Source organism: Hemiscyllium ocellatum, chromosome 10 (assembly GCF_020745735.1).
Source record: "Hemiscyllium ocellatum isolate sHemOce1 chromosome 10, sHemOce1.pat.X.cur, whole genome shotgun sequence".
Classification (NCBI taxonomy): domain Eukaryota; kingdom Metazoa; phylum Chordata; class Chondrichthyes; order Orectolobiformes; family Hemiscylliidae; genus Hemiscyllium; species Hemiscyllium ocellatum.
In genome coordinates this window covers 64308972-64334508 of record NC_083410.1, presented here as the reverse complement: position 1 = coordinate 64334508, position 25537 = coordinate 64308972, and the positions used below count along the sequence as shown (strand labels likewise).

At 41.1% G+C, this 25537-nt stretch overlaps 1 protein-coding gene across 5 annotated transcripts in view; it reads right to left on the bottom strand.

Moving 5' to 3' along the window:
- sanbr (SANT and BTB domain regulator of CSR) overlaps positions 1–25537 on the bottom strand; it is a 286180-nt gene that overhangs the window by 249788 nt on the left and 10855 nt on the right. The window contains exon 2 of one of the 5 annotated variants that reach the window (XM_060830961.1): positions 23139–23302. The exons of the other annotated variants lie outside the window; for them this stretch is intronic. Within the exon in view, the coding sequence (XP_060686944.1) occupies positions 23139–23294 (156 nt within the window). The 5' untranslated portion in view covers positions 23295–23302. The remainder of the gene's footprint in view (positions 1–23138; positions 23303–25537) is intronic. 5 annotated transcript variants of the gene reach the window in all.

The window sequence follows — 25537 nt, the reverse complement described above, 5'->3', positions numbered from 1 at the left end:
GCATTGCAGACCAGCTGACCAAACCCCTGATATTAACATATACACAAATATACAAAGTGTGGCAAATGGGTGACTTAACAGCATGAAAACCACATTAGAATATGATGCAGTAGCAAAAAATAGACGCAGGGCTTAAAAATATTGTAGATTTGGCACTCTATGTTCAATAATACAAAGTGCTTATGAAAGGTAGGGAAAGCAAGAGAGGAACAGATTTGAGAAGAAATTGTGTTCGGAAGAGAGAATGCACTTCAGGTGGCAAAGATAGAATTCAGTTGGCTAGTGTCAAGACCCAGAAAAAGGATGACCACAAAATTGGGAGCATCATCTAAGCCATCAGTGTGAGAAATAGGGAAGCAGATCTGCAGATTTATAATATCATGTGATTTTACTGGAAAATATGCGTCACCAGAATGTCAATTGGGAGCATTTGAGGAAAAGTAAGGAGGAGGAATGTATGAAATGTGTTCAGGCTTTCCAAGTCCACATCTTCTCAGTTCAACTAGAAAAGAGAAATTACTGGATCTGGTGTTGAGTACTGAAATAGACCAAGTGTCTGTACAGGATCTCATCAAGATAAAACGGAAGACTGACCCAAAAAAACTGGAATAGAACAATAGGTGAATTTTGAGGAGATGAAATTTCAGATACAGGTTAGTCACACTCAACATGATCAAAAACCCACATTTGAACCAAAGCCAGAATTCTTTGATGACAAGAGAAATAGAAAATATAAACAAAAGAAGGATAAATGGTTCATGTCAGGCAAACATTCCAGCAAAAAAAAATCATTACAATTGATTGAGAAGGCAGTGAAGAGGAAAAGAGGACTGGCAAAGAGAGAATATGCAAATAGAATTAAAAGGAACATGTGAGTCTTCTGCACAGTAGTACTGCCCCTGCCTCTGGGCCAGAAAAGTCAGGGTTCAAAGTCACATTTGTTCTGAGATTGTGTCACAACATGCTAAAATAGACTGATTAGAAAACAAATCAAAAGAAATAATAGAACCCTTAAAAGATTCTACTGGGGGGGCAGCACAGTGGCTCAGTGGTTAGCATTGCAGCCTCACAACACCAGGGTCCCATGTTCAATCCCAACCTTGGGCGACTATCTGTGTGGAGTTTGCACATTCTTGCCATGTCTCCGTGGGTTTCCCCCAGGTGCTCTGGTTTCCTCCCACAGTCCAAAGATGTGCAGTGAGGTGAAGTGGCCATGCTAAATTGCCCATAGTGTTAGGTGCATTAGTCAGAGGGAAATGGGTCTGGGTAGGTTGCTCTTTGGATGGCCTGTTTCCACACTGTAGGTAATCTACTCAATTTAAAAAAAAAGAAAAGATTCTACTGCCATGTAAATGGTAAATGGGTACTAAGAGGTGGATCAAATTGGGGCAAAGAGGATGGATATATACTTGAATAAAAAAGATGAGGCGGAGTTGTTTATGACTGTTTTGTGCTGATATTTACTAAGGAAAACAAAGTAGTCAGCAAGTTGATAGAAACCATGATGGCAAAAGTAATGGCTATTCTAAGAATTGAGAGGCAGGTTGTACTGGAATAGTTGACAAAGCTGAAAGTGGATATATCCAGATATTTTACATCCCAAATTTCTAAAGGGTGTTAGGGTGGAGATAGCAGAAGACTTGCCATGATTTTCAAATCCTCATTGGATACATATGTGCAGAGGATTGGATACTACGTATATTGTTTTTTCAGGAAATATTTACAAAATACCACATAAAGACTGTTAACAAAATTGTAGTTCATGAAATAGGGTCAATACTATCTTGGTTAGAAAATAAATTAGCTTAAGGATAGAAAGTGGTGAGTTATGATAAAGGGTTATTTATCACAATGGGATGGACTGTGGTGTTCCACAGAAATAAGTGTTAGGATCTAACCATACCAAACAAGGGGATCAAATCAACTGTAGCAGGACACAGAGGCTTGCAGAATCAGAAGACAAGTGGCAGATGGAACTTAACACAGATAAATGTGAGGTGATGCACTTTGGCAGAAGAGATAAAGAGGAGCAATATAGTTTTAATAGCACAGACCTAAAGAATGTGCAGGGTAAGAGGAAATTCTGTGTAATGTGAAGGAGCAGGTCATTTTGAGAAAATAGCTAATGATATATGAAATTTTTGGCTTTTTAATAAAGGTTTTTTGATTAGATTAGATTAGATTACTTACAGTGTGGAAACAGACCCTTTGGCCCAACAAGTCCACACAGCTCGCTGAAGCGCAACCCAGCCAGACCCAATTCCCTACATTTACCTCTTCATCTAACACTACGGGCAATTCACCATGGCCTATTCACCTAACCTGCACATTTTTTGGACTGTGGGAGGAAACCAGAGCACCCGGAGGAAACCCACGCAGACACGGGGAGAATGTGCAAACTCCACACAGTCAGTCACCTGAGGCGAGAATTGAACGTGGGTTTCTGGCACTGTGAGGCAGCAGTGCTAACCACTGTGCCACCATGCCACCCACCAAAACCAGGAAAGTTATGTTGAACTTTTAACAAGTCTGCTTTGACCACAACATGATTGTTGTGTCTTGAAATGAATGACAGGAAATACTAAAGGAATGAGGGATTTTAGTTGAAAGGCTAAGTTGCAGAAACCGGACTTATTCTCAATGGATTAAAGGGGATGGAGGTGAGAGTTAACAACTTGGATATGGTAGACCAGGAAAAGCTGCTCCTGTTAGCTGAAGGTACAAGACTGGGAGATGCGTACTTTAAACTTTGGACAAGAGATGCAGAAAAGATGCAAGGAAGAAATGGTTTACGCAGGACGTAGTGATGACCTGGAAATTGCTGCAAAGCAGGTGATCAATAGTAAATTGTTATCAAAGAAATAATCTTGCATGGTTATGTTAATGGAGCCCAGGTATCTGATTAATTGGATTGCTCTGGAAAGCCGGCACAGTGTTGATGGACCGAATTGCCTGCTTCTGTGTCATATAGTACTCTAACTGAGGTAACTCACCAATTTTCATCTATTGTCTACTCCCTGCAGTCTCCTTAAAGGTCCCATCTTACTTTTAGCAATTCAGACTGGCATATTTGTACAATAAAAGTTAACATCTAGGCTTTCTATTTGAGATCTGTTCCTCATATACCTCCATAAACCTTTTCTAATTTTAGTGTTCCCAGAGCTTTTTTCTAATCAACCTGTTGCAGAGATATTATGACACACATTTGGAGCCAAGTGCGACTTGAATCCAGGTATCCTGGCTCAGAGGTTTGGACACTACTATCATCCCAGAAAGACCCACATGCTATTTTCTCCAAGTTTGTTTCTAACATTTATTTAGTACAGTATCTTGAAATATTAAACTCTCTTTTTTTTAAAATGGTACCTATTTCAGCTGAATCTTTGCTATTTCTTTTTCAATAACTATTTATCTATCAGTCCCTAATGTCAAGTTTTTTTTCTTTTCTGACCTCATCATGACCAGATTCCTTCCTAAATTCTGCCACACTGTAGTCTGGTACACTTGCTTTAATGCTTAAAATAAATTCAATGGTACACATTTCATAATCTAGTTGATTTACTTTTTCACTCTAAACTGATCAAGCAAAGCCTCTACCTATGTAAATATGTAATAATATTCCTTAAAAGAATGAACGTTGTAGGATTTCCTTTTTACTACTTTCATTCTTCTCTCTCTTAGTCAATGATTGGATTAAAATCTAATTATTCTTATTTATTTCGTTGATGTCTACACATTTCCTCTTCTATTTCCCTCCCACAATTGGGAGTCTGTAATGTAATTAAATTCTATTAATTGGGTATATTTAATTGTGTGTACATTAGACTTCTATATGATGTACATGTTCCACTATTAATTTTGGTTTCTTTCCAACAAAAATATTGGGGATGGTAAAAGTGTAACATAAAGACAGTATTGGAAATACATAGCAGAATTGGCAGCATCTATGACAAGAAAAACTGTAATTCTGATGAAAGATCACAGGCATGAAACATTAAATCACATTTTCTCTCATCTGATGTCAGTAGATTTGCTGTGTTTTCCAGAATTTCCTGTTTTTATTCGATTCTTATCTATTCTGTTTACTGTTAGAAAGTATTAAGGTTTGGAAGGCCTCGTTACTGTCTATCCAAATCATGGCACAATGTTTTAACATAAAAAATGAAGGAAATTTGAGTCACACTGAATCTTTTGGGTTTTTTTGCCTCAGTTCTCCAAAAACCTTCTCCTGGACTCTCAATGACTCAAAAGCAAAACTTTGGACTTCTGATCTAAAAACAAAAAATGTACAAATCACATTTCCCTCACTTTTGTAGTTCAGAATAGGTGTAAATTTGTAAACAAACTTTTCTGTGCATTCTCGTCATTTAGTTTTGAGATTTCTTCAATGAAACTGGTACACAAATGTCATTACAACTGTCTGAATCGCAATGTTTTTGGGCATTTTTTACATTTATTGAGAAATAAATTTGGCAGGGGGCGTGGATAATTTAAAAATATTTGTAACAAGTAAATATGCATATTTGAAACCAAGAAAACAATATAGCCAATTTAGCGCGTAGCAGATTTCGATGTACTCACTGAACAAATAAATGAAGTGTTGCTAGGTAATTACTTTGAAGCTGAATTAACGAAATATGTTCATGATGGGAAATAAAACCATTGATTTTTCTGATACCTACACTCTACAAAAGTGACTACAAGAAATTTCAGTAAAATGTAGATCACTTCATATTCATATGGTGGCCTGCAACAAATTTACCTCAGGCCTTTGCATATTAAAGGCAACTGAAGAAAACAAAAAGATTTAATCCATTGGTCTCATTTAACATCCACCACTGAAGTTGCAATTTAGAAATTAATTTGAAGCTCCAAATTAATCAAAAGCCATTTGTCATTTTCTATTATTTCAAAATCCAAGTACATTATTAAACTGCAAATGCTCATAGATCACGTTTTTTTCTCACTGCACTTTTCAAAAAAATGTTCATTTTCGTGTATGAAGAATTTGGAACATCTCAAAACTATTTCTTCTGATTTCATTGTCAATGATTTACAGCTTTAGCTGCAATGTTTTCTCAGTATGAAGTAATAATAGTTAAATTTAACTGCCCAATTCTTCTTTATCATAATAATCAATACGATATTTTATAGAGACAGATGTGTGCTCTGATCAGTGATATTACAGATTGAACACAGACTTTAGGAAAATAGCTAAAAGAGATTGTGTTGAACTGTGGAATTTTAACAGGTCTCTAACTGTTGAAAAATCAAAAATTAAAAGAAATCACAAAGCCTTAAACTGGAGAACCATAAAAAGCAATCCCTCGAGTTAATTTTGGATGAATGTTAAAAAAATACTAAAAAAAAAATTTGGCTATTCTTAAATTTACATAATCTCAGAATTTATTTAATAGCTGTAATGCAAATCTCATTTTCCTACACTTTCATTTAGTGTAATTAGTTTCACTGGAAATGCTAAAACAAATCTGCATTGTTAAAATTGGCATTCACAAATGTTACATTCTAATTGTACTCCCAGCAGGAAATCCTGGGCATGTGTGTTTTTACCCAAACTTTGCAGTTTGCATCCAGCTTTCTATTATAATGTATCTGTTTTGTGACAATTCCTTCTAATTTCCATAAGTCCTTTCTCACACACAAAACATTTTCCCTGCTTACAATTAGTCACTCTCACATTTTCTCCTCTTCTCTCTGCACACTGAAACAATATTAAAACTCATACAACACCAGGTTGTAGTCCAACAGATCTATTTGGAAGTACAAGCTTTCAGAGCGCTGCTCCTTCATCAGGCAGCTAGTGGAGCAGAACTTTTTACTATAAATCTGTGTCCTATGATTCTGCCCCACTAGCTACCTGACAAAGGAGCAGTGCTCTGAAAGCTTGTAATTCCAAATAGACCTGTTTGAATATAACCTAGTATTGTGTAATTTTTAACTTTGTTCACTCTACTCCAACCCAGCACCTCCACATCTTCAATATAACTATCATACTCATAACTCAAAAAACATTCATTCATTCTTACAGTTTACTTGCTTTTTCTGACTATTCTTACTTTCTTTAGTTTGTCTTCTTAGCTTGTCACTTTAAAATTAAACTTTATATCTCAATTTTCAATGTCAATAAATTAGGTCCTTCCTGATGAAATGCAATTTCCCTTCTGAAGCACTCCCAGAGTAGTTGCTCTTCTTCCCTTTCAGTTATCCCTACACCTTGGAAAGATATTTTAGATTCTCAATTTGGACCCAATCACAAAGACCATCCTTGCAAGTATGAAATCCTGTTAATAATAATTTCATAATTGAATTCTCAAGTTTCATTCCCTCCCAAGTCATTTTGGTGCCTCTTCTCCAGTGTCAGAACATTCTCACAGAAATCAGGTCTTAGAATCTTGCTCTGAGCTGCACATAGTCACCACTTCTTCCATTAACATTGTCAATTCACTCTCAGCAGTTTGATTACACAAATCTCTCTGCCTCTCTTATATGTTGGAATGTCACAAACTCCACTTCAAATTCGGAAATATTGAGATCAAGTTATTTGAGTTGAGTATGTTTACTCAGGTCAATGTCTGCTAATCAAAACTGAAAGAACTTGAAGGAACTCTATATGCTCCCTTCTTGTCGTCCCATTCTTAAAATAAATATTAGTCAAGTTGTAACTTGATTTTAAAATTATTTTATTTGTTCATTCATGGAATGTGCCTGTCAAGTCATTTATTGCCCTTTATTAGATTCTATAGAAAAGGAAGTGGTGACACACCTCTTGACGTATTGCAATCCATGTGGCTATATAATTCTGCTCTAACAGCACTAGAAATAAGAACAGAGTTAGGTTATGTGACTCCTTCAGCCTGCTTTATCATTTAATACTATTACTGACCAGCTAATGCAACATCATTTTCCCTATCCTCAAATATGTTTATGCCCTTAAGTGTCTAAAACGTATTAATCACAGTTTGGAATGTACAGCTTAAAAATAAAATTGCTTACATATAACTTAAAAAGCAAGCTGCTCCACCTTCTGCTCTCCACTCCTACCTTCCAAACCATCCAAATGCAAGCTGCCAAACAGAACTTTGCATGTTCTCATAAAAACACAAGAAATAAGAAGAGTAGTAGGTCTCTCAAGCCTGCCCCACCAACCTGTAAAGATCATGGCTGATCAGTCTCAGGCCTCAACTTCTCTTTCATGCCAGTTCCTCACATATTTTTGAAATACTGGGGAGCTGAGAGCTATCTCTAGCCTCCACAACCTTTTGGGGTAGAACATTACAAACATTCCCTATCCTCGAGCAGAAAGAAATTCATTTGCATAGCAGTTTTAAATGATCATCCTCCTATTCTGTAACTATGTCTCCTAGTTTGAGATTTCCCTACCAATGGAAACATCTCTGCATAGGAGAATGTTTACTACAATTGGCAAATCACTTTTTACTCTCTTGAAAACAATCAAAACTTAAGGGTTTAATCCCTGCCAAACATTATTTCCTTGAAACTGCAGAACTATCATTATTAGAGTTAGCAATATAGCAAGCTAAAATAAGTACGTGTAAATGCAAAATAAAAATTCAGTTCAAGAAGTTTAATTAAGATGCAGAGGCCAGATTCTTCCTTTTTGCCCATATAATGACCAACATTATATTTTTTGAACTAACAAGCCTTGGACATGAGAATTACCAGACACTTAGGAAATAAAATATTGTGGCTCCAACAACATTTCTTCAGGGCTATGAAAGTAAATTCTGAACTTTAAATAGTACATAATTTTCACAAGAGTGCAATACCCTTTGACTGCATCCTTCTGTCAACTTAAAATAATAATAATAAAACCATTTTTTAAAAAGGAGACAGCTTGCTCCATCACACTCTCAGCGTAGCAGGGAGGGCTGTTTGGCAGTGGCTGCTTGAAGGCTCGGTGACGTTGTTTAACGGTTTAAATTTGAAAGTTTTTTTTTAAAAAGCGCGGAACGGACCCGGAAGCTGGTGTAGCGCAAGCTTACCTGGGTAGGTTTGTTTTTCCTATAAAGGCGCGCAGCTTCAAGGCCTAGGCCTCACTCTCTCAGCGGAGCAGGTAAGGGCTGTTTGGCCATGGCTGCTTGAAGGCTCGGTGACGTTTGTTTAACGGTTTAAATTTGAAGGCTTTTTTTTAAAAGTGCGGAGCGGACCCGGAAGCTGGTGTAGCGCAAGCTTACCTGGGTAGGTTTTTTTTCCTATAAAGGCACGCAGGAGAGGAACCCGAAGCACTACAAAGGTAGTACCTCCCACCCACCCTCCTCCTCTAACCTAATAACAAGACCCATTGTGGTAAGCAGGTAAGTGCTGCACTTTGCTTGTTCTATTGTTTCGACCTAGTTTTTTTTTAAAGGTTACTTTTAGAGGGATGGCAGCGAAGGCAGTGCAATGTTCCTCTTGCAACATGTTTGAGGTGAGGGATGCCATGGTCGTCCCTGCCGATTACACTTGCAGGAAGTGCACCCATCTCCAGCTTCTCCAGACCGTGTTAGGGAACTGGAGCTGGAGTTGGATGAATTTAGGATCATTCGGGAGGCAGAGGGAGTCATAGATCGGAGCTTTAGGGAGGTAGTAACTCCAAAAATTGCAGACAGATGGGTGACAGTGAGGGGAACTGGGAGGAAGCAACCAGTGCAGGGACCCCCTGCGGCTGTTCCCCTCAAGAACAAGTATACCGTTTTGGATACTTGTGGGGGGGACGACTTACCAGGGGTAAGCAATGGGGTTCAGGCCTCTGGCACGGAGCCTGTCCCCGTTGCTCAGAAGGGAAGGGTGGAGAACAGCAGAGCAATAGTTATTGGGGACTCGATAGTTCGAGGCACAGATAGGCGGTTTTGTGAGGGCGAGAGAAACTCACGTTTGGTATGTTGCCTCCCAGGTGCTAGGGTACGTGACGTCTCTGATCATGTTTTCCGGGTCCTTAAGGGGGAGGGGGAGCAGCCCGAAGTCGTGGTCCACATTGGCACCAATGACATTGGTAGGAAGAGGAATGAGGATGTTAGGCAGGCTTTCAGGGAGCTAGGTTGGAAGCTCAGAGTTAGAACAGAGTTGTTGTCTCTGGTTTGTTACCCGTGCCACGTGATAGAGAGTCGAGGAATAGGGAGAGAGAGCAGTTAAATGCATGGCTACAGGGATGGTGCAGGAGGGAGGGATTCCGGTATCTGGATAACTGGGGTTCTTTCTGGGGAAGGTGGAACCTCTATAAACAGGATGGTCTACACCTGAACCTGAGGGGCACCAGTATCCTTGGGGGAAGGTTTGCTAGTGCTCTTTGGGGGGGTTTAAACTAACTCTGCAGGGGCATGGGAACCTAGACTGTAGCCTTACGGCGCAGGACCTGGAGTGTAGGGAGGTTAGGAACATGGCATCGATCTCGAAGGAGGGAGCCTGTAAATAGGAAAGTGGCTTGAAGTGTGTGTACTTCAATGAGAGAAGTATACGAAATAAGGTAGGTGAACTTGCAGCGTGGGTTGGTACCTGGGATTTCGATGTTGTGGCTATTACGGAGATGTGGGTAGAACAGGGACAGGATTGGCTGTTGCAGGTTCCAGGGTTTAAATGTTTTAGTAGGGTCAGAGGTGGGGGTAAAAGAGGGGGAGGTGTGGCATTGCTTGTCAAAGATAATATTACAGCGGTGGAAAGGACGATGGATGAAGACTCGCCACCTGAGGCAGTTTGGGCTGAGGTTAGAAATAGGAAAGGTGAAGTCACCCTGTTAGGAGTTTTCTACAGGCCTCCTAATAGTCCTAGAGACGTGGAAGAAAGGATTGCGAGGATGATTCAGGAGAACAGTGAAAGTAATAGGGTGGTTGTTATGGGGGACTTTAGCTTTCCCAGTCAATATCTGGAAAGTTATAGCTCGAGTACGTTAGATGGATTGGTGTTTGTCCAATGTGTGCAGGAGGGTTTCCTGACACAATATGTAGACAGGTCAACAAGAGGTGAGGCTATACTGGATTTGGTTTTGGGTAACGAACCAGGCCTGGTGTTAGAATTGGAGGTAGGTGAGCATTTTGGGGACAGTGACCACAATTCGGTGACTTTTACTCTAGTGATGGAGAGGGATAAGTGTGCACTGCAGGGCAAGAGTTATAGCTGGGGGCAGGGAAATTATGATGCGGTGAGGCATGACTTAGGATGCGTGGCTCGGAAAAGTAGGCTTCAAGGGAAGGGCGCAATCGATATGTGGAGCTTGTTCAGGGAGCAGCTATTGAGTGTCCTTGATAAGTATGTACCTGTCAGGCAGGGAGGAAAGGGTCGTGTGAGGGATCCGTGGTTTAATAAGGAATTGGAATCCTTTGTTAAAGGGAAGAGGGCGACCTATGTGAAGATGAGGCGTGAAGGTTCAATTGGGGCGATTGAGAGCTATAAGGTAGCCAGGAAGGATCTAAAGAGAGAGCTAAGAGCAGCAAGGAGGGGACATGAAAAGTCCTTGGTTGATAGGATTAGGGAAAACCCAAAGGCTTTCTATAGGTGTGTCAGGAATAAAAGAATGACCAGGGTAGGAATAGGTCCAGTCAAGGATAGTAGTGGGAAGTTGCGTGTGGAGGCTGAAGAGATTGGGGAGACACTGAATGAATACTTTTCGTCAGTATTCACTCAGGAACAGGACATTGTTGCCAATATGAATATTGAGTCAAAATTAATTAGAATGGATGGCTTTGAGGTATGGAGGGAAGAGGTGTTGGAAATTCTGGAGAGGGTGAAAATAGATAAGTCCCCTGGGCCTGATGGCATTTATCCTAGGATTCTCTGGGAAGTAAGGGAGGAGATTGCAGAGCCATTGGCCTTGATTTTTATGTCCTCGTTGTCTATAGGAATAGTGCCAGAAGACTGGAGGATAGCAAGTGTGGTTCCCTTGTTCAAGAAGGGGAGTAGGGATAACCCTAGTAACTGTAGGCCAGTGAGTCTCACTTCCGTTGTGGGCAAAGTCTTAGAGAGAATTGTAAGGGATAGGATTTATGAACATCTGGATAGGAATAATGTGATCAAAGATAGTCAGCATGGTTTTGTGAAGGGCAGGTCGTGCCTCACAAACCTTATTGAATTCTTTGAGAAGGTGACTAAGGAGGTGGACGAGGGTAAAGCGGTAGATGTGGTGTATATGGATTTTAGTAAGGCGTTTGATAAGGTTCCTCATGGTTGGCTACTGCAAAAAATACAGAGGTATGGCATTGAGGGTGAGTTGGAGGTTTGGATTAGGAATTGGCTGGCTGGAAGAAGACAGAGGGTAGTAGTTGATGGTAAAGATTCACCTTGGAGTGCAGTTACTAGCGGTGTTCCGCAAGGATCTGTTTTGGGACCATTGCTGTTTGTCATTTTCACAAATGACCTGGAGGAGGGGCTAGAAGGTTGGGTGAGCAAGTTTGCGGATGATACGAAAGTCGGTGGAGTTGTTGACAGTGAGGAAGGATGTGGCAGGTTACAACGGGATATAGATAAGCTGCAGAGCTGGGCAGAAAGGTGGCAAATGGAGTTCAATGTAGGTAAATGTGAAGTGATTCACTTTGGTAAGAGTAACAAGAAGATGGGGTACTGGGCTAATGTTCGGATACTTGGTAGTGTGGATGAGCAGAGGGATCTTGATGTCCATGTCCACAGATCTCTGAAAGTTGCCACCCAGGTAAATAGTGCTGTGAAGGAGGCATATGGCGTACTGGCTTTTATTGGTAGAGGAATTGCGTTCCGGAGTCCTGAGGTCATGTTGCAGTTGTATAAGACTCTGGTGCGGCCGCATCTGGAGTACTGTGTGCAGTTTTGGTCGCCATACTATAGGAAGGATGTGGAGGCACTGGAACGGGTGCAGAGGAGGTTTACCAGGATGTTGCCTGGTATGGTAGGAAGATTGTATGAGGAAAGGCTGAGGGACTTGGGGCTGTTTTCATTGGAGAAAAGAAGGTTTGGGGTGACTTGATAGAGGTGTCCAAGATGATTCGGGGTTGAGATAGGGTTGACCATGAAAACCTTTTTCCACGAATGGAGTCAGCTATTACGAGGGGGCATAGCTTTAAATTAAGGGGTGGTAGGTATAGGACAGATGTTAGGGGTAGATTCTTTACTCAGCGAGTCGTTGGGTTCATGGAATGCCCTGCCAGTAGCAGTGGGGGACTCTCCCTCTTTATGGGCATTTAAAAGGCATGTGGAGGAAAGTGGGCTAGTGTAGGTTAGGTGGACTTGGATCGGCGCAACATCGAGGGCCAAAGAGCCTGTACTGCACTGTATTTTTCTAGGTTCTATGTTCTATCATTCAGTCATTTCATGATGATCTGATCTTGGCCTGAACACACCTTAAAGTGAAAGATCTATTTCAGTCCTGTATATATATTCATTCAGCTACCTCCCACAGCTCTGACATAGAAAATTCCAAGGATTCACAACTTGCAGAAGAAATTCCTCATTTCAACTTAAAATTAATAATTTATTATTCTGAAACGATGGTCCCCTTTCCAGATGTTTCTACTGCGTGAAATACTATAGATGTCTGAGAGTTATGATAATGAGAATTCAAGTGACCTCTGTCTGTAAGAAATACTTGTCAAATAATTTATAAGCATAATCTCAAACTCAAAAACTAACATGCCATCATCTACCTCCTATATATATTTTTTTCCAGAGAAGTACAGATAAATTGTGCAGGCTGTAAACAGTTTATTGAGGCATTCAAGAAACATAATTAATAATTTCAGCAACCAGTCATTATTCACAAAGTTAGACTTATAATGCTGGTCACAAGGAAAAGGAATATTTATTGCAGCTCAAGTCTGATCTGCTCTTCCAGTAGACTCATGGACACTTTTTTTTTAGATATTTTTTATTAGAAATTTAACATTTTTGCAAGTTTATAAAAATAAACAAAACTCTCAAATACAAACATTGATGTACAATTAAATCAAATATACAATAGTCAAAATTTAACAAAGGAAAGAAAAAAAGACAAAAACCAAAATAAAATTTAAAAAAAAAACCAAAACTCAACATTCTACTAATCTAACCAGAACTAACCAGAGTGTATACTTAAGTCTCTTACATGCTCGGAATGTATTAACATCAAATGTAATAAAACCCATATTCGTGCGGGATTCCTCTCCCAAGGGGCCCCGGAGCTGCCAGGTTTGTAGTCCTCACTAAATAAAGGCCCTGGTTAGGATGGCCGAAATATCTGCATTTATGTAATTCAAAAAGGGCTGCCATATTTTATAAAATAATTCAGTCTTTCGGTGAACCATATTTGTGAGGAAGTCAAGGGGAATATATTCCATAATTAACCTGTGCCAATTTGAAAGTCCAGGGGGGCCCTCAGCCACCCAGTTCATCAAAATATTTTTCCTTGCACAGAAAGAGAGAATAGAAAATAGTCTCTTCCCGTGCGTATCCAGGGAGGAAAAGTTCGAAAAGCCCAAAAGGAGAGATACAGGGTCCACTCTAATTTCCGTTCCTAAAATGTCTGTCAGGGTACTTGCTACTTTAGTCCAATATCTACGGATCTTATGACAAGTCCATAGGCAATGTACCAGAGTGCCCACCTCTATTTTGCATTTGGGACACATTGGAGATGCTCCTGCCTTAAATTTTGCCAATCGAGCCGGTGCTATATGGGCCCTATGAAGTATCTTCAGCTGGATAGCCTGGGTTCTGTTACAGATAGTAATTCTTCTAGCATTTTCCCAAATATCATTCCACGTTTCTATAGAGATTTCTAATCCAAAATCCTGATCCCATGTTTTAAGCAGATTGTCCATATCTCCCGACACTTCATCATGTAGTAAATGATAAATAGTACTGACGGAGGATACCCCCACTGGTCGTAGGACATTACATTCTCTATCTGATTTATAAAGATTATCTATTAACGTAGTCTTCTTCTGTATATAATCTCGAATTTGGAAGTATCGAAAGAGGTCTCCATTGGGTAACCCGAATTTCTGACGCAGCTGTTCAAAGGACATCAGGACCCCATCTTTAAATAGGTCCCCTAAACATGAGATACCCCTGGATCTCCAGAGTTTAAAAGTGGCATCTGTAAACCCCGTTGGAATCCCCATGCCCCTACTATCGGTGCATGGGGGGATGTTTTATGTAAATTACCCTCATTTTGCCGCATTATATTCCAGGCCTTAATTGTGTTTAGTATTATGGGGTTTTTACAGTGATCTGTAATGATTTTCCTCTTGTCTGAAAATAAGAGGTTAATAAGTGGATATTTTACTTGGGAGGCCTCGATGTCCAGCCAGATTGATTGTGGGTCGGACAAGACCCAATCAGCTATGTAACTGAATAGGGAACTTAACTGATATTTTCTAAAGTCTGGGAAATCCAGTCCTCCCCTTGCCTGTGGAAGCTGTAGCTTCTTCAGCTTAATAAGGGGCCGTCTATGATTCCAAATAAAGGAACCCAGCCAGCCATATAATTTACGTAGGGCTATCCTTGGCAGCATCACCGGGAGCATTCTCATAGGATATAGGAGACGGGGCAGAACATTCATTTTAATTAGTGCTATTCTACCCAACCAGGAAATTGGAAGGTCTCCCCATCGCTGGAGGTCCTGCCTTATCCTTTCCAGTAATTGCACAAAATTAGCCCTATACAACTGACCAAATACTGGAGTAATAAAAATACCTAAATATAAGAAGCCCTCCAGGGACCAACGAAAGGAAAAGAGGGATCCGTCCACTAAGTGGGGTGTCATAACCAGGCCACCCATTGGCATAGCCTCCGATTTTGAAAAATTAATTTTATAGCCTGAGAATGCACTAAATGTATTAATAACTTGAATTAGACGAGGTACTGACATCAGAAGATTATTGAGGAATAAAAGAACATCATCTGCATAAAGGGTAATTTTGTGTTTACCTGTACCAATCCTCGGGGCCGTTATATTAGGATCAGTCCGTATAGGTTCTGCTAGTGGTTCAATTATTAGCGTAAATAACAATAGCGAGAGAGGACATCCTTGACGGCAGCCCCTACCCACACTGAAGCTATCCGAACCTAATCCATTGGTAACCACAACTGCTTTGGGATCACTATACAATGTTGAGACCCATTTGGTAAACACCTGTCCAACGCCAAACCTTTCCAATGTGTAAAACAAATATGACCATTCAACCCTATCGAATGCCTTTTCCACGTCTAATGAGACTACTACTCCTGGTATCTTTCCCTGATGGCAGGCTTGGATCATATTCAAGACCCTTCTAATATTATTGGATGATCTACGGCCCTTAATAAATCCCGTCTGATCCTCCTTTATAATAGATGGCAGTATCCTTTCTAGTCTCAGTGCTAACATTTTAGAGAGGATTTTAAAATCTACATTTAGCAAGCATATTGGTCTATAAGATGTACAGTCTTCTGGATCTTTTCCTTTTTTGAGGATAAGAGAGATATTTGCCTCTTTCAGCGAAGGCGGGAGACAGACCTGACTATATGCAAAGTTATACATGTCCATAAGTGGATCAGCCAATATTTCTGTAAATTCTTTATAGAATTCAGCTTGAAAACCATCTGGACCCGGTGCCTTTCCACTCTGGAGTTGCCTAATTGCATCAAGTATTTCTTGGACTGTTAGAGGAGCATTTAAGGCCGATACCTGTTCCGGAGTCAAGCCCGGAAAGGTCAAATTTTTAAAAAATGACTGCATCCCCCTAGTCCTATCTTCACAATCCTGCGATTTATATAACTCAGAATAAAATTCTCTAAAGATCGCATTAATCTTTTTATGATCATGAGTCAAGGTACCTGTACTTTCCTTGATAGTCATAATAGTCTGAGGGGCCTTCTTTTTCTTTGCAAGAAATGTTAAGTATCTACCCGGTTTGTCGCCATATTCATATAACCTTTGTTTTGCAAATAATATTTCCCTCTTAGCCGTTTGAGTAAGCGTAGTGTTTAGAGCTGTCCTAAGAGCTGTAATCCTCTGCAATTTTATAATAGAAGGTCTATCAGCGTATGCTGTTTCAGCTGCTTTTAAGCGAGCTTCGAGCAGACGCTGTTGTTCTCCCTTCAGTTTTTTCTGGGTCGCTGAGTAGGAGATGATCAAACCTCGTGCATAAGCTTTGACGGTCTCCCACATCATTGATGGGTTGCTAGCCGTACCTGAATTAATTTCTAAAAAAGTTTTAAATTCTTGGGAGAAGTACTTTACAAATTTACTATCTTTTATCAGGAACGGGTCCATACACCAATGCCGAGCGGATGTCCCATTGTTCCTTGCTTTAGTTTCCATATATACAGCGGCGTGGTCGGAAATCGCTATAGTACCTATTTTACAGGATAATATAGAATTTTTAAAAATCGATGGGGCAAAAAACATATCAATTCTTGTATGACATTTATGTGGATTAGAGTAGAAAGAAAAATCTCTACCCTGTGGATGAAGACATCTCCATATATCTACCAATCCTAATTCTTTATTCAGATCCGCCAATTGTCTAGATCTGGGAGATACTCCGGCAGCACTCTTGGGGATCCTATCTATTTCCAGATCCATAATACAATTAAAGTCTCCCCCTATAATTATATGACGGGCACCAAAGGCCATCAATTTTGAAAAAGCTTCCGTTATAAATTTAGAGGGGTGTGCCGGGGGGCAGTACAAATTTAGAATCCCATATTCCTCTCCATTTACGAGGGCTTTAATCAAAATATATCGTCCAAATTCATCTTTTATCTGATTTAGAATTTTGGAAGGGAAATTCTTCCGAACAAGAATAACAACTCCCCTACTTTTTGAGCTAAAAGAAGAGAAAAAGGCCTGATCAAATCCGCCCTGCCGTAATTTTAAATGTTCTTTATCCGACAGGTGTGTCTCTTGTAGGAGAGCTATATCAACTCTTTCCTTCTTAAGATTTGATAATATTTTCTTCCTTTTGACTGGCGAATTACTCCCCTTGACATTCCAGGTGCACCACTTAACCGACTGATCAACCATAATCATCTGGGCAGATCCGAGACCCCTCGGGAGGGGAAACCCTATCTGGAACATCCCGAGCATGGAGCATATAAAATTTACAAAACTTTACATTACACTATTATACTCACAACAATATAATAAAAAACTATTTCTAAATTAAAAAAATATAAAAAGTACCTAAATGGAGATTTTCCCCCTTGTTCCCAGGGAGCGTCACTTCCTCTCCAAAAGTCCATCTTATCCTCTCTCAACCAATGCCCCACCCTTAACCCAGGTGCTCCTCAATAAAATGAGGAGAATTCAAATATAATACAAAGCTAGAGTTAACAGTGAGCACCCTACCCCCGCCCACACCAACACCTGGATATATTTGAGAATGTTAATACCGTATGTAAATATATAACTATAAAATTACAATCTCAACAAGTAACAATTAGATATAATAATGCAAAATAATAGGGGAAAAACAACCCCGCTCCTAAAGACAGAGGTAAAATAGAATAATGTAACCACCTCCCCCCACCAACATTAACCAATCGCCCCAACGTATATATACATACATACATACCCACATATATACATAAAGTAATAAAAGAAAACAAACCAAGCGGGGGGGGGAGAAAATCAAATCCCTCTCCCCGCCCCCCTATGATAATATTAAACACTGAGGTAAAAAAAAGGAGAGAAGAAAATAAAAGGGGGGAATATAGACCAAAGTGGGGGGAAAGGCAAACCAGCATCCACTATCTCTTACAGTTTATTTAAGAGAGTCCAAGAATTCCTTAGCCTTCTCTGGTGAACTGAAGTTATATATGGATCCTTCATGGTTAAAACGTAGCGTCGCTGGATAGCGAAAGGAGTACTGAGTATTTAAGTCCCTTAAACGCTTCTTCACCTCATCGAATGCCTTCCTCTTTCGGACCAGAGCTGGGGAAAAATCCTGAAATAGCATGATCTTGGATCCTTTATTGATCATGGCTTGGGGGTCTTTTCCGAGATTTCTTGAGGCTTCTAGGAGCATCTGCCTCTCCCTATAGCTCTGCAGCTGGAACAGGACCGGGCATGGGCGCTGGTTCGAGCCGGGCCCCCGTATTGCGACCCGGTAGGCCCATTCCACCCTTACCTGGCCTGATCCAGCATGCAGATTTAAAAGCTGTGGCAGCCACTACTCCAGGAATGCTGTAAGCTGGCCTTCCTCTTCCCGTTCGGGAAGGCCCAGCAAACGAATATTTTTTCAACGACCTCGATTATCGAGGTCGTCAATATGATTTTCTAAGGTCAGGACTCGCTGCTCGAGAGTCCGGACCTGATCCGCGGCTGATTGAGCTGCAGTCTCGGAGGTCACGGCCTTTAACTCCGCCCCTCCGACTCGGCGCTCCAGTTCCTGGATGTCTCGGCCGTGCTTCTGCAGCGCGGCCGAGAGTGATTCCCAGCGATGTCGGGACTCCTTGATGAAGGCATCAATCTTCGCGTCCAGCTTGGTCATCATCTCTGCAAGGCTTGTTACCGTCGGTAAGTCCCCCGGGGCGGCTGTGGACGCCTCTGCTGCAGCTGAAGAGGGAGAGGGTGGGGGAGGGGGTCCTGCTTGTTGAGAGCTGCGGGCTCCCTTCCCTTTGGTCATTTTTACTAAATATTAGACTATTTAAATATAATACTAAGCAACTATTTAAAGTTAACAGCTATTATGAATGATTTGGTGAGTGTGGTGGGGGTGGGTGACCCACTTTACCCAAGTCTTGGGAAGAGCACTATAGACTCAGACTTGCTGGGTCACTGCCATCTTGGATCCCCCCCTCATGGACACTTTATACATTTCCATACCTTCAGTTAACAATTTTTTTTCTCTGTCTTGTAAGTTTCATTCATCTTAACATCTATACTCTTTTGGATGGAGGTTTCCAGATTTATATTGTGTGGGCGGCACGGTGGCACAGTGGTTAGCACTGCTGCCTCATAGCGCCTGAGACCCGGGTTCAATTCCCGACTCAGGTGACAGACTGTGTGGAGTTTGCACGTTCTCACCGTGTCTGCGTGGGTTTCCTCCGGGTGCTCCGGTTTCCTCCCACAGTCCAAAGATGTGCGGGCCAGGTGAATTGGCCATGCTAAATTGCCCATAGTGTTAGGTAAGGGGTAAATGTAGGGGTATGAGTGGGTTGCGCTTCGGCGGGTCGGTGTGGACTTGTTGGGCCGAAGGGCCTGTTTCCACACTGTAAGTCTAATCTAATCTAATCTAATCAAAAGCTGCTCCCAAGTTCACTTTAAATGGCCTAGTTCAAATCTTAGTTGAAAAATGTGATGCTGGAAAAACACAGCAGGCCAAGCAGCATCCAAGGACCTCGAGAATCGACGTTTCGGGCATAAGCCCTTCTTCAAGAATGAGGCAGGTGTGCCAAGCGGGCTGAGATATAAGATAGAGGAGAGGGACTTTGGGGGAGGGGCACTGGGAATACGATAGGTGGAAGGAGGTGAGGGTGATAGGCCGGAGAGGGGGTGGGGGCAGAGAGGTCGGGAAGAAGGCTGCAGGTCAAGACGGCGGTGCTGAATCTGAGGGTTGGGACTGAGATAAGGTGGGGGGGGGGGGAAATGAGGAAGCTGGAGAAATCTGCAATCATCCCTTGTGGTTGGAGGGTTCCTAGGCGAAAGATGAGGCGCTCTTCCTCCAGGCATCATGTAGCCAGGGTCTGGCGATGGAGGAGGCCAAGGACCTGCATGTCATTGGTGGAGTGGGAGGGAGAGTTAAAGTGTTCAGCCACGGGGCGGTTTGGTTGGTTGGTGCGGGTGTCCCAGAGGTGTTCCCTGAAACGTTCCGCAAGTAGGCAGCCTGCCTCCCCAATGTAAAGGAGACCACATCAGGTGCAGCGGATAAAGTAAATGATGTGTGTGGAGGTGCAGGTGAATTTGCAATGGATATAGCAGGATCCATTGGGGCCTTGGAGGGAGGTGAGCGAGGAGGTGTGGGTGCAGGTTTTGCACTTCTTGCGGTTGCAGGGTAAGGTTCTGGGAGTGGAAGTTTGATTGGTTGGGGGTTTGGACCTGACGAGGAAGTCACGGAGGGAGTGGTCTCTCCTGAATGCTGATAAGGATGGAGAGGGAAATATATCGCTGGTGGTGGGGTCTGTCTGGAGGTGGCGGAAATGACAGAAGATGATACGATGTATCCGGAGGTTGGTAGGGTGGAAGGTGAGGACCAGTGGGGTTCTGTCCTGGTGGCGATTGGAGGGGCGGGTTCAAGAGCAGAGGTGCGGGAAGTGGAGGAGATGCGGTGGAGAGCGTCGTTGACCACGTCGGAGGGGAAATTGCGGACTTTAAGAAGGAGGCCATTTGAGTTGTTCGATAGTGGAATTGGTTCTCCTGGGAGCAGATGCGGCGGGGGCAGAGGAATTGGGAATATGGGATGGCATTTTTACAGGGAGTGTAATCTAGGTAGTTATGGGAGTCGGTCGGTTTGTAGTAAATATCTGTGCTGAGTCAGTCGCCCAAGATAGAAATGGAGAGGTCTAGGAAGGAGAGGGAGGAGTCGGAGATGGTCCAGGTAAATTTGAGGTTGGGGTGGAAGGTGTTGGTAAAGTGGATGAACTGTTCAGCCTCCACGTGGCAGCACGAGGTAGCGCCAATACAATCATCGATGTAGTGGAGGAAAAGGTGGGGGGGTGGTGCAGTGTAGCTGCGGAAGATGGACTGTTCCACATATCCGACTTAGAGGCAGGCATCGCTGGGGCCCATGTGGGTGCCGCTCATTTCCCCTCCCCCCACCTTATCTCAGTCCCAAACCTCGGATTCAGCACCACCCTCCTGACCTGCAATCTTCTTCCTGACCTCTCCGCCCCCACCCCTTCTCCGGCCTATCACTCTCACCCTCACCTCCTTCCACCTATATTCCCAAATTCCCTCCCCCCTACCTTTTATATCAGCCCGCTTGGCACACCAGCCTCATTCCTGAAGAAGGGCTTAAGCCCGAAACGTCGATTCTCCTGGTCCTTGGATGCTGCCTGGCCTGCTGTGTTTTTCTAGTACCACATTTTTCAGTTCTGGTACTCCAGCATCTGCAGTCCTCACTTTCTCCTAGTTCAAATCTTATAATTATATCCTCCATAGTCTGGATTCCTCCACTAGAGAAAGTAATTCCTCTACATCTCTCATCAATTAATTTTCATACTTTAACCATTTCGATCACATCAGCCTCAATCCTTCATATTCAAGGGAATGTAAGTAGCATTGGTAACACCTGTTAAGCCCCATTATCATCCATGCTGAACTTTTCTGCACTTCATCCAAGACAAATACATCTTTGCTAAGATGCGGTGACCAAACGGAATACAGTTCTCCAGATGTTTGCAGAATGGAGCAGTATGTTTCCAAAATGATGGAAATGTTAAAGTACTATTGTAATCAAGATGATGAAAACTGTCAATAGGACCTAAAGTAAAAAATATTTCAAAAAACATTGAAAGCAAGATAATCATTCTGCAAATACATCTTCTCCCTTTTATGATAATCTTTTGCTATTTCCCATATGAAGACCAGATGCCATTGAGAAATTCGCTTTTAATTAATTTCGCACAACTATTTAAATTACATCTTTCAGACTAAAGATTTTAGATAATGTAAAAAGTAAAGATTTGGAGGTGCCGAGTTACCAAGTTAAAAAGCACACAACACCAGATTATGGTCCTACAAGTTTATTTGGAAGCACTAGCTTTTAGTGCACTGCTCCTTCATCAGGTGGTTGTATAAGATTGGATGGAGTATCAGGTGGAGTATAAGATCATAAGGCACAGAATCTATAGCAAACATGTACAGTGTGATGCAACTGAAATTGGATATTGAAAAAGACCTGCAATGTTTGTAAAGTCTCTCATTTTTTAGAATGACCATGTTAGTTTCAGTTCTTTCTTATGTAAATCTCAGAACCTTTTTTAAAAGAAGTTACATTCTCAAGTGAACGTTAACAACAGGTGCCATGTCTACTGAGATAATACACTGAAGGTGTGAGGTGCTCTGTGCGAGGCTGTCTGTGCCCCAATGTTAAGAAATAATTCTATTTCTAAAAAAAGGGATTTACAGAATCTTACATTGATTCATGCAGTTGAGCGAAATAAAATGTAATTCTGCAAGTACAAATTCACCCACAAACTTGTGTGTGTGTGTATGTGTGTATATGCAGTGGGGTCACCTTTAGTGTGACATGAACCCAAGATCCCAGTTGAGGCCATCCCCATGGGACCTTGGGTTCATGTCACACAACAGGTGACCCCACTGCACTACACTCCTCTCTCTCTCTCTCTCTCTCTCTCTCTCTCTCTCACACACACACACACACACACACTCATACAATCACACATATACACCCACTCTCTCACAGATGTATACTCCTTTACATGCGCACATACACAAATTTGTGAGGTGAATTTGTACTTGCAAAATTACATTTTACTTTGCTGTAAAACTGCATGAATTCATGTAAAATTCTTTAAATCCCTTTTTTAGAAATAAAATCAGTCTGAACATTGGGGCACAGATAGCCTCGCACAGGGCACCTCACACCTTCAGTGCACTATCTTGGCTAACATGGCATCTATTGTTAAAGTTCACTTGAGAATGTAACTTCAAAAAAAAAGGGTTGGGATTTACATATGAAAGAACTGAAACTAACACAGTCATTCTAAAACATGAGAGACTTAACAAACAATATATAATTTCAGTTGCATCACACTGTAAACATTTGCAATAAATTCTGTGTCTTACGATCCTATACTTCATGACCAACTGTTGAAGGAGCAGCACTCCAAAAGCTAATGCTTCCAAATAAATCTGTTGGACTATAACCTGGTGTTGTGTGATTTTTAACTGTGAAAATAAAGTAATACATCTTATTAATGTTTTGTCAAAAAAACAATTAAGAAACCAATATTAGATTTATTATTAGAAAACAGCAATCAGAAATTTTCATTGTTATATGTGACCCAAACTGAAATTATGCCAGGAAACTGAAGAAGAATTTCTATAAATGCTGTTACTTTAAACATAAGGAAATCAGATTGCTTTATAGCAATTCCTTCAAACAATCTTACAGGCTTCCAGCCTTAAGAGAAACAAGTAATAATTCCAACAACAATCAATTGGATTTGTTAATTTGATACATTTTAATGTAATATTCTTTAGTGCTGACTAAAACAGTAACTTACAGTACCTGCTTGGCTGTGACTCCAGGCATGAGTCTAGCTATACTTTCCCAGTTGATAGTCTTAGGCTGGGCTACTCCTAACAAAGAGCGGAGAATCATATCCAGCACCAATCCTCGGTTCTCATAAAGAAATGGGACACTTACTGAACACGAGTGACTCATCTTGTTTTCTACTAGACTGAGAAAAATAGTAATTTTGTTAAAAATGTTAATAGGTATTGTCAACAGCATTACTATGTATACAAATAGCCTCGGTTGAGCATTTTGGATTTGAGCTTTAATTAACTTAGCACACGATAGGGTCATACAGCATGGAAACAGACCCTTGGATCCAACTCATTCATGCCAACCAGGTATCCCAAACTTAACTAGCCCCATTTGCCTGCATCCCTCTAAACTTTTCTTATTAATGTGCCTGTCCAAATGTCTTTTAAATGTTGTAATTGAACAGCCTCTATGACTTTCTCTGGTAGTTCATTCCATACACACATCATCCGCTGTGTGAAAAAGTTAGTCCTTAGGTCCCTTTTAAATCTTTCCCTTCTTACTTAAACGTATGCCCTCGGGCTTTGGACTCCCCTACCCCGGGAAAAATATGTCAGCTATGCACCTTATTTTTCCCCGTGATAATTTTATAAACTTCTGTAAGTTTACTCCTTAGCCTCTGGCGCTCCAGGGAAAACGTCCCAGCCTTTCCAGCCTCTCCTTATAACTGAAGGCATCCAGAACCAGCAATGTTCTTTTTTTTTTGCACTCTTTCTAGTTAACAATATTCTTCCCACAGCAGGGTGATCAGAATTGTATGCAATATTATAAAAGTGGCCTCACTATTGTCTTGTACAGTCGCAACATGACATCCCAACTCTGAGAGACAATGCTTTGACCAATAAAGGCAAATGTGCCAAACACCTTCTTCACCACCTGTGCACCTGCAATGCTACTTTCAAGGAACTATGATCATGCACAACTGTGTAAGTCCTACCCTAGTTTGCCTAACCAAAATGTAATACCTTACAGTTATCTACGTTAAACTCCATCTGCCACTTCACAGCCCACAGGCCCACCTGATCAGGATCTCATCGTACTCAGATTAATCTCTTCACTGTCCATTACACCTATGTTTTGTGTCATCTGTGAATTTACTAACCATACCTCCTAAATTCTCATCTAAATCATTTATATAAATGACAAATAACAGTAGATTCAGAACCAATCTTAGCGGCATCCTCCTAATCACAAGCCTCCATGCCTCCACTCTACATGCAACTGACTTTATAAGAATAGCATAGATTTGAAGTGTTTTGTTTTACAGATAACAGTACTTTAGAAATAACAAAAGACAGTTAAAATTCATTGTAATTGAATTGGCCATGCTAAATTGCCCATAGTGTTAGGTGAAGGGGTAAATGTAGGGGAATGGGTCTGGGTGCGTTGCTCTTCGGAGGGGCGGTGTGGACTTGTTGGACCGAGGGCTTGTTTCCACACTGTAAATAATCTAAGTAATCTAATCTAATCTAATATACCTGCAACAAAGCAGCAGTTAAGTATATTTTATAATCCAAGTACTTCATAGATTTCTGGAAAGTCTGCAGTAACAGTGCTCCTATGAGTGATCAAACTGTCATGGCATGAATACATTCTTCTAACACCAAAATTATTGTTGAATGGAGAATACAGTTTTATCTTTTATAGCAAAGCAGGTTACTCTAACAGTACCAAAGCCTAATTAAGGGCTATATCAGGCAAGCAAATAAACATGATCTGCCTCCAAACTTTAGATTCATCAAATACATACAAAATCAGAATAGAGTACAGGAGAACATTCAGTCCATCAAGTCAGTAATTTCTTTCAAAGAGCAATCTAATTTGTTTCAAACATCAATTTGCCCAAATTATAAAAATAAATTACTCATACAAGAAAATGCAACATGGAAGTCAGGAGATGGGATTTACCATTGTCAATATATAGTACGACAAAAATTTTAAATCAGTAGCCATTATATGACATATTTGTTAAATATATTGCACGTTTTTCAAAACTTAGTAGATATGCAAAGGCAAGCCAATATGGGTCATCAGACTGCTGACTGTAGGACCTTTCTATGCATAAGATGACTGTCACATGTCCTACATTACAAAAGAGACTACATTTCAAAAGTACTACCTCGGCTATAAAATGATTCAGAACTCCTGGAGATAGTGAAAGGGTCTACACAAATTCAGTTCGCCTTGCAGAAAACATGCACCAGTGACCATGGTGAAGTATCTAATTTGCCAATTACAAAGCATAAACAACTTGGCAAACATTCTGCATTCATTAAGTTATGATTCATCAAGCTTTCTGTGTGAACATCAACCTTTGGTTGGAATTTAGTCCAGGTGACTGGTGTTTTGCCTGGCAGCTG